Raw genomic sequence first — 25217 nt, 5'->3', positions numbered from 1 at the left:
TGCTGTTCAACAATTTGCCCCTTCTAGAAATTTCCTTCCTTGGCTTTCAAGACCTGCCATCCTGATCCTCTGATAGCTCCTTCCCAGTCCACCCAGGCATGATAAGCAGATCTCGGGCGGTAAGACACGTTGTTGATAATTAAATAAACCCTCGAAAGTAATCCAGAAATGCCTCTGACTTTATTTCTTATACAATAATTATGTGAGGAAAAAGGGAAACTTTTTGCTGAGTTCTGGAACCCCAAACTCAGGGGAGCGTGGGAGAGGAGGACTGCTGATTTTAGTTGTGGTTTGGGATGAGATGTAAAGGCTCTGGGGAGAAACAGTCACCAAGTCTGGCTGAGGGCGCTTGTCCTCCCGTCTTCCGCATGCGGGGGTCCAGAGCAGTTTTGGATCAGATGATGAGCGCCATCTGCAGGTAGCAAGCTGGAGGCAGGAGAAAATATCTGTGTACTGTTTAGGATTATTACAGAGCCGAAATAAAAGCCAGCTAAACCATTTGGCCCATCTCTGGTTCTCTTCATTCTGAAATTCAGCCGGAACCTGTAACCCCACAGCCTACTGCCTGGCTCCTTCTTCCCCTTCACGGTCACATTTCTGCAAACAGCGTGTTATGCTCTCTGCTTCCACTTCCTTCCTTCCCTTTCAGTCTTCCGTAGCTGCCATCTCCCTCTCCTCCCTCCTCACCAGGAGACGGTGCTTGCCGCTCCCCAGCAGTCCAGCAGACACTTCTCTGACCTGAGGTATCGGTAGCACTGGAATGATAATAGCCCCGCCCTCCTCGACTTGCAACACTGCTTTATTTGGGGTCAAGGAAACACACAGCCCCAGCTTCTCTCCCATCACTTGGCCTCCCCTCTTGCAGATGCCACTATTATCCAGCCACTTGCACGGGCCATCCATGGCTGACCATGGAGTCATCCTTGAGCTTCTCCTTCTCTCAAGGCTCACATCCTTCAGCAAGTCCTGCTTTCACTATTAATTGAGAATCCTCGTTTTCTCAGTTCTTCTCTGCCAGCACCCCAGTCTCAGCCACCCTTGTCTCTCACTTAAGACACTATGGTAGCCACTTGGCTGACCTCTCTGCCTCCACTCTAGCCACCACGCAGCAGCCGGAGTGATCCTGTACATGTGAATCACACCGTGGAACCCCACTTCCTAACCCTCCAAGGCTATCCCCTGATATCCTTGGGGTTATCAGGTTACATGTCACCGCCCCATAAACCCTCCCTGATCCGCCACAGCTGGTCTAGGAGCCACTCCTCATCTGTTCCAGGAACACATGTATATTCTTTCCCAGAGCACCTATTCCCCACTGTGTTCACCATAGCTCCGTGAGCTCAGCGAGGGTTCAGTGAGTGAGTGCGTGGCGCCTAGTAAATATTCCACAGAAAAACTGTGAGTGTAATTGTTTCTCCCACACTTCTAGATATGTAATAATAACAGATCAAGGAAAAGAAAGCAAAACAGGGAAAGCAACGTAAAATTCTGATAATCACAATGATTGCTGAAAAAGTCCCCCAATAGGCAGCAAACATTCTAAAAGGGCCACAATTTGTGAGTCATTTTATTCTTTTGTAAAGGGTCGGCTTGCGGCAAAAATTAAATGATCTTTGCGTTTGGGCAAGGTCTGGTGCCCCAAAGCTGCCGACTTGATCTGCGGTTGGGGCGAGCGGCAGGCAGGGGGCCCGGAGTTAGGAGGGGGCGTGGGAGCCCGCGGAGCACAGGTGAACGGAGGCCGCCTTCCCGGGGCGCCGCTGGCCAGCCCCAAAGTGTTACTTTGGCCTTGGCTGTGGGCCGAATGCGAAGGTGGGGAGGTGGGCGGGGGATGACTCGGCCATTCCTAGGTCCGCTGCGTTAGGCTGAAGGCAAAAGGAAACCAAGGCCTGGGAGTTTTCCAGGAAACGAAAGCGAAAGAGTCAAAGTTAGCGGCCCGGAGTTGGCGCGGCCCCTGCAGTCCGGCGGAGAGCGGAGCTGAGGATGGCTGTGCCCGGCTTCTTCCCGCTGCTGGTCGAGGGCTCTTGGGGCCCCGACCCCCCGAAGAATTTGAACACCAAGTTGCAGATGTACTTCCAGAGCCCGAAGAGGTCGGGAGGCGGCGAGTGTGAGGTCCGCCAGGATCCCAGGAGCCCATCCCGCTTCCTGGTGCTCTTCTATCCAGAGGACGGTGAGGGGCGCGAGGAATGGGGTGAGGAGGGGGCACCTCTGCCCTCCCTCCAGGGAAATGGCGGCAGGGCACGCACGGGAGGGGGACCCACCCGGCTCCTGCGGCTGCTGTAGCGGAGGTGGCCGGGGCGGGGGCGGGGGCGACAGAATGGATTCCGAGCGCATCCGGGGCGCTGCGGTTCCCCGGCGCCCTGCGCTTCCAGGCGCTTAATGGCGCGGCCCGGAGGTGGCGGCGCAACTGCGCAAGTAACTCTTTATCCCTCGATCGTTTTCTGTCTTTCCCTGTTGTGGTAGTGTTATTGTTTGTTGTTGTTGTTGCGGAAGTGAGTCTATCCTCTTATCCTTTTCTGTCTTTTCCTGTTGTTATTATTCTTACGTGGGGAAGGAAACTGGTTAAGAAACGTGGCAAGTCACAGAGATTCCTTGGGGGTCTTGGAGATTCCCAGGGGTCCTGGGGTCACTTGGGAGAGGGGCAGAGGCGCTGGCTAAAATCACACGGCCTGAATGTCAACGTAGAGCCGTCACAGCGGCCACATTAGAGGGGCTGTCGATCGACCACAGGTGCCCATTGTCGAGGGCCTGCCGGGGCCTCTTCCCTGAGTCTCTAATGGCCCTCAGATTGGGAGCAAGGATGATATTCTGAAGTGATTGTGGGTTGGGAGATTTGAGCTTTGGAGGGAAAGTCGGTAAAGTTCCTTCCTTACAGGCCATTATGGGGCTTTCTCCCCTCCTCCCCACCACTCCCCACTCCCTACTCCCCACAACTCCCCACTCCCCCCCTACTCCCCACTACTTGGTGGGCCAAGAGCTCAGCGATGATCTGCTGGCTCAAGCGCCTCCCTGGTCTGCAATGGCAAGCCCGTGACCTGCAGCTCCCAGAATGGGCACCTTTTCCACTGGCATCTTATGGATGATGACCTATCGGGATCTAGTCAACCCCTAATTCCGCTTTCATGTCGCTGGATTTGGAGAAGCATTCGGGCCAGAGGAGAGGCAAGGAGGCTGAGGCTGAGGCCATGCAATTAGAGTGCCCCAGCAGGGATCCAAAAAGGAAAAATGAAACAGAAAAAGAATGGTGCACAGAAAGAAGGAAGGAGGGGGACAGGAGACATGCTTGGCTCATGGCCCTTATGAAAACAAAATACCATGTTTTCCTAGGATTAATTTTGCCAAGGAGTGCTCAGAAGGGCAACTGTGTGATATTAGTCATTTCTCTTTTGGGTATCACTTTTCCTTGAGGGTTTTCCCCACTTTGACTTCGGAGGTCAACATCACCATCGATCTGGCCCTTAAGGATGCTTCTTTCTCCTTTTGATTCCATTATCTGTAGAAGTAGGTCTCACCTGCATCTGAATCACCTGGAGAGCAGGTTAACCAGGCACCTTCCCAGCTCTGTTTTAGAGATTCAGGTTCAGTGAATGTGGGGTGGGTGGGAAGCGTGTATTTAACCGGCAGCCCAGGTGGCCCTGATGTGTTAAAGTTTCAGAATTTCTGTAGTTAATGTTAACAACCCCAAATGAACAAACAGAGAAATAAATATACAAATTTAAACAGCATAAAAATACAAATAGCACAAAATATAATTTTGTGATGATAAAATAACTCAATTCTAGCCCTCCAAACAGAAAAGATTTCAGTCTTCCTGCTGGGCTTTCATCCTTGACCAGCCCCAGCTCACTACTCCTCTTCCTCCACCCCCAGGCTGCTCCAGTGGCCCCTCTTGTCTTACCCCCCAGCACAGATGACCCAAAACTTATTAAAACTCAAAACCGACTGGGTGTGGTGGCTCACGCCTGTAATCCCAGCACTTTGGGAGGCTGAGGCGGGCGGATCACGAGGTCAGGAGATGGAGACCATCCTTGGCCAACATGGTGAAACCCCGTCTCTACTAAAACACATAAAAAAATTAGCCGTGCGTGGTGGTGTGCGCCGTAGTCCCAGCTGCTCGGGAGGCTGAGGCAGGGGAATCGCTTGAACCAGGGAGGCAGAGGTTGCAGTGAGGCGAGATCACACCACTGCACCCCAGCCTGGCAACAGAGCAAGACTCCATCTAAACAAACAAACAAGCAAACAAAAACAAACTCAAAACCTAGTATGGTCAAAGTTCTTGGGGGTGGAAAATCCCTAGTCAGTTTCAGTTTCCTACTTGAGGAACCACTTTCTCAGTAACAAGGGTCAGGAATTTGCTAACAATGAATGACCTACGCTTGAAGTCCCAGAAATGCATTCTTCTTCTGCAGAGGACACTCTCCACCCTCCATGCCAGGAAGTGGCCTCAACAGGTGTGGGCCCATAGCATAACCTGATTTGATTCATATAAACCATAATAGGCAGATAATAAGAATGAGCCCACCAGCACTTCTCCATATTTATTCGTGTATAGCAAATAGAAACAAATGGGAAGCTGTATCTCACTTTTATATAGTTCACTGGATTTCTGAAAAGTTGGTGTAAATTGACATAACATTTTAAACCCTGTTTCAGATGTGTCTATTTTATCATACTTTACCAACATAGTTTGGTTCCTGGTTATTGTCAGTTTCCTTGTGGTAAGAACCCATCTTCTCCTTAAATAAAATTAAATGTTGATGATCTAAAGTTGGTGCAGGTGGAAGACTGTCCACTTGGGTAAGGGAGGCTGGACATCAGAGTTTCAGCTCTTTTTCCTCCCAGATTGACTTTCTCCTTTTTGGAAATCATATACCCATATTACTACCAACTCTTCTCCTGAAATACTTGTGCCCATAAATATTACCCACAATCTGAGAACAGACTGGCACATTTAGATGCCTAGACAGGACTTTATCAAAGTCTAGGGAATAAGAAAAGGACTGTAACACAGAGGTCCATGACTCTAAATAACTTGACTTAACAAAATTTAGCTTGTTGTCAGGCTGCAGGGGTTCTATCCAGTCCTCAATCCCCACCTTGGTTTAGTAAAGCCTTTCAGGAGTTTGTGTGGAAACATGTGCCCTCCTCATAAAGAGTGAGATTAGAAGCTGGCGTTCCTTCTCAAGTTGTTTCTGAGGGCTGTTTCTGAGTTGGCATCCAGTTAAGACCCCACTTCCTCCACCCCCTTCACAGAGGGTTGAGGTGGGAAAGCTATCGTGTTCCTATTCATGAAAGATTCTGACCTACATCCTTGGCTTCATCAGGCCAGCCATATCAGAACACAGCATGGTGACCCAACGTTCATGCTAGAGCTACACCTGTGACCCGTAGGGCACTCTCAAAAACTCCCTTTTTCCCTGACCTCTTTGTACCATCTGACTATGTCGATCATGCCTCCTCCTTGAAACTCACTTCTTGCCTGTTCTTCATGGACTGAGATATGCTGATTTTCTTCATATCTCTCTGGCTGCTCCTTTTTATAATTGTAACTCACATCTGCATAGTTCTTGAGGATGTTACAGTGTGCATTCATGGACACCACTTTAAGTGAGGAAACTGAGAGTTGAGAGAAGTTAAGGTATTCACTCAGCTATTTGTGGTAGAGTTGGAATTCAAATCCAGGTCTTTGGACTCTATGTCCACTGTTCAGTTGTTTCACTACAGCCAAGCTGCGTGATATGCTAATCTATTAATTAATTTATTTTTTTGCAAAAATCTCTCCCTTCTTTTATACTCCTTTTACTATCAGATTTGAGACCTGTTTCTAACTAGGCTCCTGCTTATAGCCACCTAGCCGCCTTCCTAAAACGTGACTTTCATCATGGCATGTCACAGTACCCAATCTTCACTGGCTCCCATTGAAGGATGTTTAATTTAATTCACTTCAATATAGAATAAATATTGCTACCTTTTGGGTACCTCCTGAGTGTCAGGTCCTGTACCAACTTCTTTATAATGTTTCTTCAATTTAATACATGTGGCACTCATACAAAACACTCTCCATTAACCTTACAGATAGACAAGAAAACTGAGGCCTTGTAAGTATGGCTTATTAGGGAACATGCTCAATGTTAAAAAGTCAGTTTAACGATGAAATTCAAATCCATGTTTGCTTGCTAAACTTTTCCTCTTTTACTTCACATATAGCCTCTCTTGAGAAACCGACCAAGCCATTGATTGATGGTAATGCAGCCCATGGAAATCATAGAATAATTTTGTAAATACAGATTGCTTGTCATTTGTCTTTTTATCCCCCCTTTGAACATTTCAGTTCGGCAGAAGGTTCTGGAGAGAAAAAATCATGAGTTAGTATGGCCAGGAAAAGGAACATTCAAGTTAACTGTCCAGTTACCTGCAACCCCAGATGAAATCCATCATGTCTTTGAAGAGGAACTTCTAACAAAGGCAAGTAAACTTTAGGCATGAATAAAAGGGATTTAGGTCTCCCAAGGTGTGTGAGATGGGAATCACCATGAAGAAAATATAGTGGAAAGAAAAGTATGAAGCAAACTGCAGTGAGAAAAGCAGATTACAAATGTAGGGGGAGTGAGGGCAGTGGTAGGGTAGGGTAGTATGGGATAAAGTAGGAGGGGGTACTTTTTTTTTCTTTTTTTGAGATGGAGTCTCGCTCTGTCACCCAGGCTGGAGTACAGTGGTATGATCTCGGCTCACTGCAACCTCCCCCTCCTGGATTCAAGCGATTCTTCTGCCTTAGCCTCCTGAGTAACTGTGACTACAGGCATACACCACTATGCCCAGATAATTTTTGTATTTTTAGTAGAGACGGGGTTTCACCATATTGGCCAGGCTGGTATCAAACTCCTGACCTCGTGATCCGCCCGCCTAGGCCTCCCAAAGTGCTGGGATTACAGGCGTGAGCCACCGCACCCGGCTGGGGGTACTTTTTATGTGATTTTAGACACATTTGGAAAAGTCAAGATTTGGGGGTTATAATAATGGTGGTTTTGGATGTAAAATTTGGGGTCTGTGTATCCAGAGTTCTTTATAACCTGTAACCTGTTATATTTGTTTTATTTTCTATGTCATTTTGAGGAGACAGCAATCCATACTACCTGTATTAAGTATTACCCCAATTGTAAAATGGAATAGTAACAATAATGATCCAACAACAGATTGTAGGATTATTGTGAGGGTTAAACAAGATGATCTGTATAAAGCGCATGGCACAGTTCTTGTTATATATAATAAACACTCAGTAAATGTTTTATTTTTATTTGTTTTATTTATTTCTTTTTTAGAGGCAGGGTCTCACTCTGTTGCCCAGGCTGGAGTGCAGTGGCATGATCATGGCTCACTGCCTCCTTGATCTCCTGGGCTTAGGTGATCCTCCTACCTCACCCTCCCTAGTAGCTGGGACTGTAGGCACATGCCACCACACCTGGCTAATTTTTTGTATTTTTTGTAGAGTCAGGGTTTTACCATGTTGCCTAGGCTGCTCTTGAACTGCTGGGCTCATGTGATCCACTTGCCTTGGCCTCCCAAAGTGCTGGGATTACAGGTGTGAGCTACCACACCTGGCCTTAATTTAATTTTTATCTTTTTTAGAGACAGTACCTTCATCTGTATCCCAGGCTGGAGTGCAGTGGCACCATCATAGCTCACTGTAACCTTGAACTCCTGGGCTCAAGTGATCCTCCTGCCTCAGCCTCCCAAGTAGCTGGGACTACAGGCATGCATCACTATGCCTGGCTAATTTTTTTTCCTGATTTTTTTTTTTTTAGAGATGTGGGGGGGTGTCTCACTATGTTCCCCAGGCTGGCCTTGAACTCCTGGCCTCAAGCGATCCTCCCACATTGGCCTCCCAAAATGCTGAAATTATAGGTGTGAGCCACCAAGTCCAGCCTCAATAAATATTAAACAAGGGAAAAATTATGAGCTAAGATGTTTCTCTCACGTAGGATGTACCTCATATTCCCAAACACTTGGTGTTAATTGAGGTTTCTGTTATTTGTGTCTCATCTTCATTGGTGATTTTTGTGACTTGCAAGTGAATATGCCACTATGTATGGCCCCAGATGTATTCAAGAGCACCCTTATCAGACCTTTTCATTATTGTTTCTATTTACCCTCCATCTCCAGGCTGGTCCCAGGGACATTTTCTTATGTAAATAAATTGTTAATCATGTATTAATGCTACTTTATTGTTTGCGTTTCAGGAATCCAAGACTAAAGAAGATGTTAAAGAACCAGGTAAAATCTCAGTTGAGATGACTCTGACATTCACCAAGCAGTTTTGCACTTATGAAAGGCAGCACTTGAGGGAGTCAGCCCTCTCTTCTTGACTTCCACAATGCAGGGTGTGCTCTGCTGGGAGCTGCCTTGGACTGCATCATCTTCATATTCTGAGCCAGCTGTGCAGAGGGTGGCTTTTAGGGCTCAGGTCATAATGATTGGAACTGCTGTGTCTGGGGACTGGGAGACACCTTGCAATAGAGGGGAGGGCAAAGAAGTGCCAGAGAGCTGGTGATGAGTTGATCTTTACTTTCCACTTGTGCTGAGCCAGCCATAGAGAAGCAAGGACACGATATGTCCAAGGGAGTCACATATGGCTTAGTCGATGAGCACTGCTTCCTGACCACTGGGTGTGAGGGTGCTGTGCTCTGAAGCCAAAACAAGAAGTTGTGACTCCTCTGTGAACACAGGCTTTTGAGCATTGGTGCAGGATTGGATTGGAGGAGTGCAGTCCTCCAAAAGACAGCAGCTCTTCTGATCTCATCTGCTCTAGGAAACAGCCAGCGACCAATTAGCTGTTGTGGACTCCAATGTTCAACTAACATCCGGGCATTGAGCTGTCATGCCGCTTGACATTTACTAAAGGAACAACTAGTTTTCATAGCTAAGCATGCTATTATAAAGGGTAGGAAGTGAACTACGCTGAATGAACTGAGCCAGAGAGATAAAGTGATACATATACCTAAACCTTAAGGAAAATGAACAACGTATAATCATTGTCCTCTAATATTGAAATTATCTTGAGAACATGTAGTTTTCTGCAACTTTCTCTTTTGGAAAATGGCACTAGAGTGAGAGCTGCCTTTATTTGGCAAAAAAATTGGATAGGGATACATGGCTTATTTTTATCTAATATGGATGTCCTGTTAAAACTGTAGAATTTAGTATGCATGGCTTTCTTAGGCAGCTCAGGAGTTTTATGAAATGGAATTTTTTTTGTCTCTTTAGAGTAATTCCTGCTTTCCATTCCTCACTTGTGGAACTGGCTCCCCCAGCTCCCAGTGTTTGTTGTTGGGATCTCCTAAATCCTTATCTTTTTCTTGGAAGATGCCAAAGTGCTGTACTCTCAAGCTCAACCTCAGACTAGGAAGTGGTTTTATATGTGCATATTTATTCTTGCTCTATAGCCCTAGATCTAAAATTTAATCACATCTCTGTTTCTTATGACTTCATAGATTTTTACCTTAACTCTGTCTTAACTGACATGTTAGTACTGTTTTAAATTTACTTAAAACTCCCAAATATATTCCCAGCGACAACCCCAGTCCCCTTCCACCAATAGACTTTTCATTGTCCTGGGGATTTTAGGCCCATTTTCTAAACTGTTTTTACCTGACCTGGACTCTAAGGATAGTAGTCAGCTAGGAAGTTGGGTGGTCTACACCAGATACTTAAGTTGGCTCCTTTAAGGGAAGCAGAGGTTCTTTGCTGAATGGTTACTCCACACTGATCCCTGACAATGGCCCTAAGGCTAGGACTCTTGAAATTCACTGGAATGGGGTAGACAGTTTCAGAACTGAGCAAAGTGTGGGTGGAGAGTAGGTACTGACTGGATTCTGTTTCTCAGGGATGGGGAAAGCAGAAGACACTGCACCATGAATGCACTAGGCATGCCCAAAACCTCATGCAAAAAGTTTAAAACTGAGGCGTCTGCAGGAGCTGACAGGGCAGGGAAAGGCACACACACCAATATCAGGTGAAGTCAGCAATGAGCTAGTGTCCTGTTCCAGGATAAGCCTAGTTGGGCTGGGTCTGAAAGGCGGAAACCAGCACTTGGAAGGTCCTGGAGAAGAGACAAGGGCAAGAGCAGAGAAATACTGCTTACCTGTGGTCAGAAATTCTGGTGTTTTCAAATCCATATCCCCAGCCTGGACTCCTCTCTCAATTCCAGAACTTCTATCTGACCTTCCTGTTGGGAAGTATATTAGAGCCAACATGCCCGAAGCCACATGTGTCATCTTTCTCCCCAAGCAAGGGCCATTTCTGGCTTCCTCATTTCTCTTGAAGTACACAATCAGTCTGCTCGTCACCTACTAGACATTTCACGCATCACTCCTTTCACATCTGCTGATCATAGAGACTTTTTTTTTTTTTTTTTTTTGGAGAGAGAGTTTCACTCTGTTGCTCAGGCTGTCTTGGCTCACTGCAGCTTCGACCTCCCTGGCTCAAGCAATCCTCCCACAGCAGCCTTCTAAGTAGCAGGGGCTATTATAACATGCACTACCATGCCCAGCCAATTTGTAACGTTTTTTGTGGAGACATGGTCTCACTATGTTACCCAGGCTGGTCTTGAACTCCTGGCCCCAAGTGACCCTCCCGCCTTGGCCTCCCAGAGTGCTGAGATTACAGGCACGAGCCACTGCAACCAGCCTCGTTTTCTTTTCAAGTTTTCCTTATCCATCCTCTTACCACAGGCCCTTCCTTTTTACCTCACAAATTCAGCATGGCAGGAGCTCCCTGCCTGCTCTGTCTGTGTCTGCCACCCTTCTCCTTAAACCTGACCAGCCCTTTGCACTATTGCTAAATAGCCTGCCATCCTTTTCATGGAAACCTTCCATGACTCACCCTTACCACAAGCTGGGAGATAAAGTCCAGACCACCTTCTGGATCTAGTCTGCTTTTCTGGCCTCGTTTTCTTCATTCTGCACAAATGTGCTCCTTTTGAGCCACATCAGTCAAATCACTGTTTTCTAAATTGTCTGATGCAGTTGCAGCACTCTGCCTGTGCTTCTGTTGCTCACAATTCCCTCTATCCCACTTTTCTCTACCCAATTCCACATACCCTTCAAGACCTGCTGAACTTCCTCCTCTCAAGTCTTTCCATGCCAGCCCAGCCCTTTTATCTCTTTCTGGGACTCTTGGCCTGATTGTTAACGCTCTTTTTTGGTCAATTAAGCCTTTCTTGTGGTGACGCGTCTAATATTGATGGGATGATAAAACTATATTGCTGGAAAGATTCTTTCAGTCCAGTTCACTTAGTCCTATACCCTCATTTTATGATTAAGAGACATGCCCAAGCTCACATGGCTAAAGAGTGGCAGCAGGGATTAAACACATGTAGCCTCCTCCCTAGCCCAGCAGTCATTGTGATTTGTCATACCTGTCTCACTTAGTGCTCATTTATGTAGTTGCTTTATGCTTAAGCTATTTTTTTTTAATTTAGCATGAGTATGTGTGCATGGCATGATAGCCAGCACACAAGAGAGTGGTCTAACTGTTGTAACAAACAACCTCCCACATCAGTAACCTAATACAACACAAGTTTGTTTGTTTATTTATTTATTTATTTTTCTGAGATGGAATCGCCCACGCTGGAGTGCAGTGGTACAATCTCGGCTCACTGCAACCTCCACCTCCCAGCTTCAAGCGATTCTCCTGCCTCAGCCTCCTGAGTAGCTGGGATTAGAGGTGTGTGTCACCACGCTCGGCTAATTTTTGTATTTTTGGTAGAGACAGGGTTTCACCACGTTGGCCAGGCTAGTCTTGAACTCCTGACCTCAAGTGATCCGCCTGCCTCATTCTCCCAAAGTGCTGGGATTACAGGCGTGAGCCACTGTGCCTGGTCACAACACAAGTTTATTTCTCCTTCGCATCACAGTTCAGTGTAGTTGGCAGCTGTGGTGGTGGCGGGAGTGTCAGTCACTTCATGTGGTCATTCAGGGACCCAGACTCCTTCCACCCTTTGACACCATTATCTTTAAATGTGGTTTCCAAGATCACTGCAAGGGAGAATGGGGTTTCATATTAAGGAGATTTATATTGGCCAGGCCTGAAGGTGGAATTCACTTCCACCCATATTCCATTAACTGCAGGGACACTACTGTTGAAACTGAACTGCAGGAAACTTGAGAAATATTGTCCAGGAAGTAAGCAAAATGGATTTGATGCACACAGAGCATTTTATGCAGCCACTGCGAACATTTACACGTGCCATTTTTCTCATATACCTGCATTAGAAAATCTGTAAATTTCTTATCTAATTTTTTAAATATTCTTACCTCTCCTTACATCCAGGGTCTTGAACATGATAAGAGGCCCCATTGAATAATTGTCCACAGAATGCCTAAAGATCAGCTCGTACCCACCATGCTTCAGTGGACAAGCATACAGTGAGACTGACTTTGTGTGTATGTGTAACTCATTTTTACGGTCAACAGTGGAGAGGAATGAGTCCACTGGGTGATTGCCATTCAGCGGGCTTTGTATGCAGCAGCCCTTGGCCATTTCACTTTCTGTGTGTATTCCTTAATCATTTGCTATAGGGATCCTTTTTTCTCTTCAGTGATGGGAACTTAACTATTTTTCAGAGTATAATGTGTTAGGTGATACCCATGTTTGGGTATCATCAGATAGTCTTGCTTTCCTCCAGTGACCCAAGCAGTAAATCCCCAATTCAGCAAACATTTACTGAACCTCAATTATATACCATATGCCAGCAATACAAGGATGAATAAACATGTGTCTTGCTTTTGAGAAGCTTTGTTGAATAATTTTAGTCTGGTGCTGTGCTAGAAATAGATATCAAGTGCTAGGAAGGATAAGGCAGGTTCCTTAAAAAGGCCAGGCAGAAAAGGGTATAATAAAATTAAACTTCAATTATATATAATTTTAATGTAAAATTCACATATAAAAATAGTCCTATAATGTAAATTGTTCTATAAATGACTACTTAGCTAAGTAATGTGAATATTTTTTCTTATCACTAATAATTGTGGACAAATTTTTAAAATTCATTTCCACAGAGGTTAATATATGTACCCACCAGCAATAAATGAAAATCTTTTTATCCCTGTAATGCCTATAATCTTGAAAATACGGACCTATTTTGTCAAAATGAAAATTTAAAAATACGAACTTTAATAACAGGCAATTACATGTTACATGTTGTTTTTATTTAAATAAAGCAAAAAGCCATCCAAGGTCTGTTATTCTGTGAGTTAGCCAAGAGATTGGCAAGGAAAGGGCAGTGCCTTGTGATAACTTACGTTGCTAAGACCATGGTAGATAAGTATAACATCTTGTACCTCTTTTGTCTTCCTAAAATCAGATGTGTCAGAAGAATTGGATACAAAACTCGCTCTTGATGGTGGATCAGACAAAATGGAAGATATCCCAGAGGAATGTGAGAATATTTCCTCTTTGGTGGCATTTGAAAACCTCAAGGCAAATGTGGCTGACATAATGCTAACCTTGTTAGTGGAGAACATAAGTGGCCTGTCTAATGATGACTTTCAAGTGGAAGTAATAAGAGAGTTTGATGTTGCTGTTGTTACCTTTCAAAAGCATGTAGGTAAGATGAAGTGACACTTCCTCTACCTGTCTTCTTTGCACCACATCATGGGACTTGAGATACCTCTTAGTGGGACATCTCTGAAAGTTTGACTCTTTCTAGTAACTACTAAGAGAGGTTTCCAAGTTAATATAGATTTTTTTTTTATTTTGAAAGAGAAGCATATTCATATTGAAACCAAATTCTGGTATTTTTAGTAGAATTAACTTTATTGCAGGAGTACCCAAGTGTGTGTGTGTGACTGAGAGAGAGAGAGAGAGACAGGCAGAGAGAGTAAGAGAGTGCGTGAACACAGCAAAATAGACATCTAAAGTCCAAGTGATTCCAAGTAAAGGAGTCGGCTTTTTCACATGTGTTATCTCACTGGGTGAAGTAAATATTTGTATTACCAAACTGGACTTCATAGAAGGTAATGATAACACACTCTCATAGAATGCTTACTATAAGCCAGGTGCTATGCCAGCCTCTTTACATGTATTAATTTATTTGTCCTTTCCAAAACCTTATGAGATTATTATTATTGATCCCCATGTTACAGTTGGGGAGACAAAACACAAAGGTGCGAATGCATGGACAAATTGGGTTTGAACCCAGGCAGCCTATCTCTACACTTGTCCTCTTACCACTTTACCAGATATTTCCTTAGCACTTTCATGGTCATTCACATATGTAGGTATGAGTAAGTGCATGTGATGCAGAAAGTGAGTGCTCTTTAAGGTAATTGTCAGGAATCTGTAGACAATCGCTGAGATTGGGAAGAGAGCTGTCACCACCCAAAACAAGTACATTTTCCAATTCCAAGCCTTCACTATTCCATGGCCATGGCAGTCGAGTGGTTAAGAGTACAGGTCATGGAGTCATAATTCCAGCTCTGCCATGTAACTATTTATATGATGTTGGCCAAGTTATTATCCTCCCTATGCCTCACTTTCCTCATCTATAAAATGGCACAATAATACCTAACTAATATAGTTTTTGTAAAGATTGAATGAGATAATGTTTGAAAAGTACTTAACATAAGACCAGGTGTAGTGGCTCATGCCTGTAATTCCAGCACTTTGGGAGGCCAGGGCGGATGGATTGCCTGAGTCCAGGAGTTTGAGAGCAGCCTGGGCAACATGGTGAAACTCCATCTCTACAAAAAAATACAAAAATTAGCCAGGCATGGTGGCGCACACTCGTCCTCCCAGCTACTCAGGAGGCTGAGGTGGGAGGATCACTTGAGCTTGGGAGGCAGAGATTGCAGTGAGCCAAGATCATGCCACTGCACTCCAGCCTGGGTGACAGAGTGAGACCACGTGTCTGAAAAAAAAAAAAAAAAGAAAAAAAGAAAAGTACTTAACAACTTAATGTAGTACCTGAGACATAGTAATGACTCATAGGGAGCTATTCTTATTTCAAATTTATTACTGTTTCTTACAAAGGAAAAACTAAATGGACTTGCTTTTGTTCATCGATCAGAATCTTGAATGCTTACTATGTGCCAGGCACTGGTCTAGGTGCTGTGGGCACAGAGATGAATAATCAGGTTCCTGCCCTTGAGAAACTCATAGCCTGGGGGCAGGGAGGAAGTCCATATGTAAACAAATAAAGAAGGTCCAAGAGAAGAAGCTGTCTCTAAGCTGTGAACAAAAAGCTGTGGGAAATGGGAGGAAAGGGACCCAAACAAGGTGGCTTGGTCTTGCTTCTGTGAAGTTTATATTCCAGTAGTACCACTTCATAATGTCCAGAATATATTCCATCTGCTTGACATAGCTCTTTCCCTATCCATCTGGTAAACCCGTCTTCATTGTTCAAAACCCAGATCAGAGCCACTTACTCTGGGAATCATTGTCTGATTCCCAGTATTAGTCTTCCCACCTCATTTGATCCCACAATAGGCAATTTATTTGCTCTCAAGACTTGCTCCCGCATGGATGATGCACTGGTAAAGATTTGTTATATTTATTTCTGTATCCTCAGATCCTAGCACAGTGCCTGGCACATCGTGGGCCCACCATCAATACTTATTATTTTAAGATAGAGTCTTGCTCTGTTGCCCAGGCTGGAATGCAATGCAGTGGCGTGATCTCAGCTCACTACAACCTCTGCCTCCCAGGTTCAAGTGATTCTCCTGCCTCAACTTCCTGAGTAGCTGGGACTACAGGCGCGCACAACCATGCCTGGCTAATTTTCGTATTTTTAGTAGAGACGGAGTTTCACTATGTTGGCCAGGCTTTTCTCGAACTCCTGATCTCAGGCGATCTGCCTGCCTTGGCTTCCCAGAGTGCTTAGATTACAGGCATGAGCCACCACACCCGGCCAATACTTATTATTAAAGAGACAATTGAGTTGAGCCCTGAAAGATGAATAGGATCAAGATAAAAACTGGAGAAGAGCACTCCAAATGCAGGAAATTGTATACACAAAGACCCTTTCAAGGAGAAGGGGGTTTACAAAAATAATGACTAGTTTTTGTGGCAACATGGAAAATAAAATGAATGGCAGGGAATAACCAAAGGTGATGCTTGGAAATTAGTTTCGAGTCACATCGCCAAAGGCATTGTACACGTGGCTGAGGAGTGTCAACACTCATACCTGCAGGTAATGGGGAGCCATTGAAGGGCTTGAGAAAGGGGTGAAATGAGATTTGTAGGGAAAGCCCTCAGGAGGGTTGGTGAGGGCTGGGGCAGGAAGTGGGGACACAGCTCAGTGGCAACAATCCAAGTAAGACCTTCGTGTGTGTGTCACTCAGCGACTGGGAGTTTTGGGTATGTAAATTCTCATGTAGGTATTAAAATCTTGTGTCTAGAAATGGAGTGCTTGGCCCTTCCTTTTTTCTCAATTAGTAGCCAGACATTTTCTTCTATACAACATAAAGATACAATAAAAATTTACTGATTTTCTTTCTTTTTTTTTTTGGTTTGTAGATACTATAAGATTTGTTGATGATTGTATCAACCACCATTCAATTAAACAACTTCAGCTCTCTCCAAGACTTCTGGAAGTGACAAACACAATCAGGGTTGAAAACCTGCCACCTGGTGCTGATGACTACAGTTTAAAACTTTTCTTTGAAAATCCCTATAATGGAGGGGGAAGAGTTGCCAATGTTGAATATTTTCCTGAAGAGAGTTCAGCTCTGATTGAATTTTTTGACAGAAAAGGTAATATTTATTAACCTGTCATACTTGGCATAATCTAGGCCATTTTTAGCAGAGCTTAACAGTTATAAGTTTAGTTCTGATGTGTTTTGTTTATTTATGTATTCCTTTGGGAATTGAATAAATAATCCTGTTCATCTGGGATATGATGCTTAATAAGGCCAGTGATTCAGACTTTAGGGAAGCAACATCAAGTTTTTGAAAGATATAAGGAGGTTCTTTCATGAGTCTCTACCTATGATGGGCTGAAAAATATATTCTTGGGATCTTTGAAATAATATATTAAAAAGGAGATGATCTGTGTTTTAGCCACACGCTTGATAGAAGCTCTCAAATTAATTACAACAAGGTTAGGTAAAGAAATACTCAGCAACTCATAGAGTTCCTATAAAGTACCACTACTTCTTTCACCTATTGTATCATCATTCAAAAACGGACAGGAGTGGTTTCACACGACCAGTGCATGCCTGCTGGACTATTGTTTGGAGTGACCCTGTGAAACCCATGTCTAACTGAACCTTAGAGAAACACTTCTGAGTGTTTTGTGACATAGACTGCCAGTTCTCTGAGGCATATGCAAGGTCAGCTTGGAGGTTCCACTTGTGCTCGGAGGTCAAGGCTGAGCAGAAAGAATTAGGGGGCCAGGCTTCTTAGGAAAAGAAGGAAAATTGTGCCTGGGATTAATCAGGGTGGGGCATGACATAGGATAATGTGGTATGCCACCCACTTGAGAGAAATTGTTTCAACGGGGTACTTGAAGGAACCTCCATTTTCCCAACTCAGTTTTCATGTGTTGGGAAAACTGGATGAAAGTATGGTTTGAATTAAAATGGAATGAAAGACCTACTATTCCTTGGGCAAAGGGACAAAGAGGAGCTTCTGTCACATATTCAAATCTCCCTCTGCCTGGTCTTTGGCCCAGAGAGAGAGAGGGGTACATAAAATCCTCTACCCTAGAAATTAACCTCCCATTTTGTGGTGAGAGTTGATAGTTTCAGGGCTTTCAAACATCTTGAGGGCATGGGGCTGTTGGGTTTGTCCTCAGAAGGGCTATTCTGCACATACACAACTAATGTTAAGTACTATTTAATTAAGGTTTATTTTCTGCCAGAGCTATTCGTGTAAACTCTATGAGGCATTCTCAAAGGTTCCCTTTCTCCCTGATCTCTTTGTGCCATCTAACTTTTTTGACCACACCTCCTCCTCCAAACTCACTCATTCTCTGTCCTCCACCATCTGTGATTTACTGACTTTCTTTTTGGTTCTCTAGCTTCTCCTTCTTTTTATTTTTTTATTTTCATTTTATTATTTATTTATTTTGAGACAGGGTCTCACTGTCGCTCAGGCTGGAGTGCAGTGGCATGATCATGGCTCACTGCAGCGTCAACCTCCCCGGGCTCAGGTGATCCTTCCACCTCAGCCTCCAGAGTGCATGCCACCATACCCAGCTAATATATTGTATTTTTAGTAGAGATGGGGTTTTGCCATGTTTCCCAGGCTGGTCTTGAACACCTGGGCTCAAGCAATACTCCCTCCTTTGCCTCCTAAAGTGCTGGGATTATAGGCATGAGTCACTGCACCCAGCTTAGCTTCTCCTTCTTTTAATTTTAACTTACATTTGCGTAGCTTCGCAGGGTATTACCAAGTGCATTCAGACAGTCTTATAGGCATCTTGATTGTTATAATCCCTGTTTTACACGTGACGAAACTGAAGCACAGAAAGGTCCAATAACTTGCCCAAGATTACACAGCTAGTGAGTGACATAGTCAGGATTTGAACTTGGGTATTGTGGTCCCATAACATATACCCTAACTTCTCTCCTTTTTCCAAATCTCCTGTTCACCTATAACGTTAATTTTTCTTATAGGATATTTTACCATTCACAATGGGTTGCCAATAATGAGGCAGATGGTAGATAGAGCTTGGTTTAAAAGAGAATTTATTGCACAATATTGTGTTTTATGTAGATTTCTTGAGAGGAAAAAATTAGGCATTTTACTCTAAAATTATTTGGTTCAACTTCACAAAATCTGATTTATTTCTTAAGGAAGAGAATTTTCATTGAACACCTATGTCTGTAAGATCTTTTGCTGTTTTTTCTGCTACAGTATCTCACAATCCCATTAATAATCTGCACAGTTAGATAAACTTTGTCCTTACAGGCAAGAAAAGCAGGATGGAGACTTTAAGGCATATTAAGGTGACATCTGCGATGGTTCTTGAGTCAGACAGACCTGAGTTTGATTCCTGGCTTTGGTGCTTACTAGCTTTGTAATCTTGGCCGAGTTACTTTAACCCACCTAAGCCTCTGTGTTCTTATCTGTAAAATGGGGCTCACATTCCTGCTTACTTAGAGGAATGCTGTGAGGTTGAAATGAAATAATACCAGCAAAGAGCTTGGTGCCTGATGGTGCTCAGTATGTTGGTAATCATAAATACTGCCCACGCTCAGGGCTGCCACAGGGCCATGTTGGGAAGTTGAAGCTATGTGTTTGGGCCTCTGAAGGCCACTGTCTTTCCCTCATGCTTGATACCAGCTCTAGGACCCAATCACACACAAGGTGAAGTTATTTTTCATATCTTTCCACAAAGGTTGCTCTTTTAACCTGAGTTGTTATTGGAGCACATTCTGATTCCCTTTCTGCAGATGCTCTGCCTAATAACTTACACAAAATGAGGAGGGGCTTGGAAGAGAAGAGCAAGCGCATGCACACACATGCAAACACACCTGGTGAAGTGGAAAAGGGAGATTGCAGCAGGGCCAAGAGGAGGTGTGGTTCTTACTGAATCAGTCTGTGGGGCTGGGCTCTCAGAGGACAGTGACGATAACTTGGGTTTGGTAGAGGGGCAAGAGGATGGGCTTTGGGGTTGGACAACCACTGAATCTTAGCTGAGTTATCTGCAGTCTCTGTAACCCTGTCCAAGTTATCTAACCTTTCCTAGCCTAAGTTTTATCATTTGTAAGTAGGATGATAATAATAATGTCTCTACCTCAAATGGTTGTTGTGAGGGTGAAATGAATTAAATATATGTAAAGCACTCAGAATAGTGTGTGACACATGCTAAGCTATAATAATTTATTTTTATGCTCCTCCTTTTTGAGGTATTAATGTTAATCTAAGTCAAATTTGAAGCCTAAAATTATAGGACTGTACAAGAAGACCAAATAGCATAATACTAAGGTGAGCTTCACTTTGAGCACCAAAATATTTTTTATACTAGGGCAAACATTATTCTCACGATTGTGACCAAACTCATGTATTTCTTAACATGATGGTGATATATCAGTAATATCAGGAAAACAGTAAACAGAATTTAATTAACAGGATTTCAACATAGATGGATCTTGGCTAGAAAGTAATTATTCCATTCAATAAGGGATACCTGTGCACTGCTGACACATACCAGTTTATATTTGAGCACTTTGAGAGTATGCTGCTTTTTAATATGCTGTAACATCAAAATTCTACCAACATTAGATTTTTTTTTTCTCTAAAATGGGAAGATTTTGTTTTGTTTTTCTTTGCAACATATCATCTTGGTCTTACTTTGTTTTCTTTCTTTCCTTTAAGTGTTAGAAAAACATTAGATTTTTTTTCTCTAAAATAGGAAAATTTTGTTTTGTTTTTATTTGCCATATATCATCCTGGGCTTACATTATTTTACTTCTTTCCTTTTAAGTGTTAGACACCATCATGGCCACAAAACTCGACTTCAATAAAATGCCGCTTTCTGTGTTCCCATACTATGCCTCATTGGGCACAGCCTTGTATGGAAAGGAGAAGCCTCTGATCAAGCTTCCAGCACCATTTGAAGAGTCACTAGATCTTCCCTTATGGAAGTTCTTACAGAAAAAGAATCACCTGATTGAGGAGATAAACGATGAAATGAGGCGTTGTCACTGTGAGCTCACGTGGTCCCAACTCAGTGGTAAAGTTACCATCAGACCAGCAGCCACCTTAGTCAATGAAGGAAGACTGAGAATCAAGACCTGGCAGGCAGATACTTCCACAACACTCTCTAGCATCAGGTCTAAATATAAAGTCACCCCAATTAAAGTGGATCCAACAATGTGGGACACCATAAAAAATGATGTGAAAGATGACAGGATTTTGATTGAGTTTGATACACTTAAGGAGATGGTAATCTTAGCAGGGAAATCAGAGGATGTCCAAAGCATTGAGGTACAAGTCAAGAAGTTAATAGAAAGCATTACTCAAAAAATTAAAAGGGAAGAGCAAAGTTTGAAGGAAAAAATGGTCATTTCTCCAGGCAAGTATTTTCTTTTGTGTCACAGCAGTCTACTGGACTATTTACGCATGGAGTGCCCAGAGATAGAGATTTGTTATGATGGAGTCACTCAACACTTGTGCTTGAAAGGACCTAGTGCAGATGTGTATAAAGTAAAGTGTGAAATCCAGGAAAAGGTGTACACCATGGCTCAGAAAAACATTCAGGTTTCTCCTGAGATTTTTCAGTTTTTGCAACAGGTAAACTGGAAAGAATTCTCTAAGTGTCTTTTCATAGCACAGAAAATTCTCGCACTTTATGAGCTAGAGGGTACAACTGTTCTTTTAACCAGCTGTTCTTCTGAAGCCCTGTTAGAAGCAGAAAAGCAAATGCTCAGTGCCTTAAATTATAAGCGCATTGAAGTTGAGAACAAAGAAGTTCTTCACATCAAGAAATGGAAAGGGCTCACTCACAATTTGCTTAGGAAACAAAATTCCTCCCCAAACACTGTAATCATCAATGAGTTAACTTCAGAAACCACAGCTGAAGTCATCATTACAGGCTGTGTAAAAGAAGTAAATGAAACCTATAAATTGCTTTTCAACTTCATTGAACAAAACATGAAAATAGAGAGACTGGTTGAAGTAAAGCCTTCCTTAGTTATTGACTATTTAAAGACAGAAAAGAAGCTATTCTGGCCAAAGATAAAGAAGGTAAATGTGCAGGTAAGTTTCAATCCTGAGAACAAACAAAAAGGCATTTTACTAACTGGCTCAAAGACTGAAGTACTGAAGGCAGTGGACATTGTCAAGCAAGTTTGGGATTCAGTCTGTGTTAAAAGTGTCCATATTGATAAGCCAGGAGCCAAGCAGTTCTTCCAGGATAAAGCACGGTTTTATCAAAGTGAGATCAAACGGTTGTTTGGTTGTTACATTGAACTACAGGAGAATGAAGAAATGAAGGAGGGAGGCAGCCCCGCTGGGCAGAAGTGCTTCTCTCGGACAGTCTTGGCCCCTGGAGTTGTGCTGATTGTACAGCAGGGTGACTTGGCACGGCTTCCTGTCGATGTGGTGGTGAATGCATCTAATGAGGACCTTAAGCATTATGGTGGTCTGGCCGCTGCGCTCTCAAAAGCAGCTGGCCCTGAGCTCCAGGCCGACTGTGACCAGATAGTGAAGAGAGAGGGCAGACTCCTACCGGGCAATGCCACCATCTCCAAGGCAGGAAAGCTGCCCTACCACCACGTGATCCATGCAGTGGGGCCCCGCTGGAGCGGAAGTGAGGCCCCCCGGTGTGTGTACCTATTAAGGAGAGCTGTGCAACTAAGTCTCTCTCTAGCTGAAAAATACAAGTACCGATCCATAGCCATCCCAGCTATTAGTTCTGGAGTCTTTGGCTTTCCCTTAGGCCGATGCGCGGAGACCATTGTTTCTGCCATCAAGGAAAACTTCCAATTCAAGAAGGATGGACACTGCTTGAAAGAAATCTACCTTGTGGATGTATCTGAGAAGACAGTTGAGGCCTTTGCAGAAGCTGTGAAAACTGTATTTAAAGCCACCCTGCCAGATACAGCTGCCCCGCCCAGTTTACCACCAGCAGCAGCGGGGCCTGGGAAAACATCATGGGAAAAAGGAAGTCTGGTGTCCCCAGGAGGCCTGCAGATGCTGTTGGTGAAGGAAGGTGTGCAGGATGCTAAGGTGAGTGTCGCCTTTACAGAACACCACCAGGGCACTGTGACTTTACTTAGTCAGTGGCTCTCTCATGGAGGGCTGAAGAAAGATAAGGACCAAGGGGAGAATCAAGGGAGAGAATCCCATGCCTTCCAGCCCTGCCTTGAAACAATTTTCCTTAGATAATTGGGCTTCTTACCAAATCATTTACTAATAGACATCGGCCAATTATTTGTGAGAACTAAAATTGTATAGAGTTCAGATTGCTAGATTTCCAGTAGATGTAAAAATCCATAATATCACACATTTAGACAGTTCTCAATACCTTACACCTGCCGTGTTTTGGTAAATCTAAGACTAATTTCCTAATTTACTGACAGCAGATACAGAACAATCAGAGCATAGAGTATGCAGAGGACAGGAATCTTGTCAATGATGCTGAGCAAGAGTGAGCTTGGGGCCAGAGTCTGAGGGGCCATCAGCGCCCAACACCAGTGAGGAAGTGAAAAGTGGACCTGAGGAAGTTACAGGTGCCAGGCAATATGTGGGGACAATTCTTGTAGGCTGCAGGGGCATGGCAGGGGTGCGGGAGAAGCTAATATGTTTATTTTTATTTTTATTTTTTTGAGGCAGGGTCTCGCTCTGTCACCCAGGCTGGAGTGCAGTGGCACCATCTCGGCTCACTGCAACCTCCACCCCCTGGGTTCAAGTGATTCTCCCACCTCAGCCTCCTGAGTAGCTGGGACTACAGGCGCATGCCACCATGTCTGGCTAATTTTTGTATTTTTTTGGGTAGAGATGGAGTTTCACCATGTTGGCTAGGCTGGTCTTGAACTCCTGACCCCAAGTGATCCACCCGCCACAACCTCCCAAAGTGCTGGGATTACAGGTGTAAGCCACCATATTTAGCAACACAGGGTCTAACTAATCAGAACAGCAGCCATCTGCTGTTATTCAGTAGGTCTGAAGCCTCCTACTATACCAGGCACTACTTCTTTAATTGGAAGATTTGGGGGAGTCCTGGCAGGGGAGTTGGGGTGGAGATGGTGGGAGCACTGGGGGCAGATGCAGGGCAGCACTTATTTAAAAACCAACAGGAACATTTTTCCTTACTGTCTTAACTGGCATGGCCATAGTTGTGTCTTCCAGTGGATATTTGCCTCAACCTTCCTCTGCTGGCCTGGAGTGGATGTGCTTGGGGCTGCCAGAGGGACCCTGGGACCCAGAGCTGGGTGAAGGCCCTTCCTGCCACCCAAGAATGTTGCTGGGCTCTTTTTTGCCCCACTTTTTAAAAGGAAGATCAATTAGCACAATATACACAAAAGAAAACAAACATTACAATACAATGAAAGTTTCATCAAGCCTGAATGTTTTGGTCAAAGACCAAGACCAAAGTCCTAAATTATCAGCACTGGGTATTACTTATCTTCATCATCTTTAAACAAAATACAGTTGGATATATGCTTTACATGATATTAAGTGAAATGTAAAAGATTTAATAAACTTGCCAAATGTTTTGCTTTGAATTGTTTTAAAAAAAAGTATATCTAAGCATCCATCCAGTGTCCAATATAATGTGACAAAAGGTGACACAATTGAAACTATATTAACCTGAATATATTTGCTGTTTTAGCATATTTCTACATCACAACTATCTTGAGAAAAGCTGAAAATTGCTTAACAGTCACACTCAATCACCTTCCTTTTTGTTTAAACAGCTTTGTTGAGTTATAATTCACATACCATACCCATTTACAATGTGCAATTCAGTGGTTTTTAGTATATTCACTGAGGTATGCAATCATTACCACAATCTAATTTTAGAACATTCTCATCATTCCAGAAAGAAACCTGTGCCAATTGGCAGTCATTCCCCATTCCATCTACCCACCCCACCTCCCCAGCCCTAGGCAACCACTAATCTACTTTCTGTATCTATAGATTCACTTAGAATTTCTGGAAATTTTATATAAATGGAATCATACAATTTGTGGTTGTCTGACTGACTTCTTTCACCTGGCAGAATGTTTTCAAGGCTCATCCATGTTGTACCATGTATCAGAACTTACTTCATTTTTATGGCTGAATAATACTCCATTGTATGGATAGACCACATTTTATTTATCCATTCTTCAGTTGATGAACATTTGGATTGTTTTCACTCTTTGACTTCCATGAGTAATGCTGCTGTGAACATTTGTATACCAGTTTTTGTATGAACATATGTTTTCAGTTCTCTTGGGTACATATCTAGGAGTGGAATAGCTGGGTCATGTGGTAACTCTGTGTTTGACCATCTGAGGAACTGCTAGATCATTTCCCAAAGCAGCTGCACCATTTTACATTCCTGTCAGCAGCATTGACAGTTCCAATTTTTCCACCTCCTTGTCAACACTTGTTATTATCTTCTTTTTGATTATAGCCATCCTGGTGAGTGTGAAGTTGCATCTTACTGTGGTTTTGATTTGAATTTCCATAATGACTAATGATGTTGAACATCTTTTCATGTGCTTTTTGACAATGTGTGTATCTTCTTAAGAGAAATGTCCATGTGGATCCTTTGCCCACTTTTA

The 25217-nt window shown here is 43.5% G+C and overlaps 1 protein-coding gene across 3 annotated transcripts in view; it reads left to right on the top strand.

The window, feature by feature from the left end:
- The first annotated feature begins 1854 nt into the window (after positions 1 to 1854).
- Positions 1855 to 25217, top strand: part of PARP14 (poly(ADP-ribose) polymerase family member 14) — a 52139-nt gene continuing 28776 nt past the window's right edge. Inside the window, exons 1-6 of one of the 3 annotated variants that reach the window (XM_032150009.2) lie at positions 1855 to 2167; positions 6329 to 6462; positions 8235 to 8268; positions 13358 to 13600; positions 16510 to 16746; positions 20426 to 22671. In XM_032150009.2, coding sequence (XP_032005900.1) covers positions 1981 to 2167; positions 6329 to 6462; positions 8235 to 8268; positions 13358 to 13600; positions 16510 to 16746; positions 20426 to 22671 — 3081 coding nt within the window. In that variant the 5' untranslated portion in view covers positions 1855 to 1980. Of the gene's footprint in view, positions 2189 to 2236; positions 2413 to 6328; positions 6463 to 8234; positions 8269 to 13357; positions 13601 to 16509; positions 16747 to 20425; positions 22672 to 25217 lie in introns of those variants that run through there. The other 2 variants (XM_032150008.2, XM_032150012.2) reach the window with 2 other exon arrangements.

Source organism: Hylobates moloch, unplaced genomic scaffold, assembly GCF_009828535.3.
Source record: "Hylobates moloch isolate HMO894 unplaced genomic scaffold, HMol_V3 SCAFFOLD_4, whole genome shotgun sequence".
NCBI lineage: Eukaryota > Metazoa > Chordata > Mammalia > Primates > Hylobatidae > Hylobates > Hylobates moloch.
The sequence above is the reverse complement of the archived record's forward strand: the minus strand, read 5'-3'. Positions and strand labels throughout refer to the sequence as shown.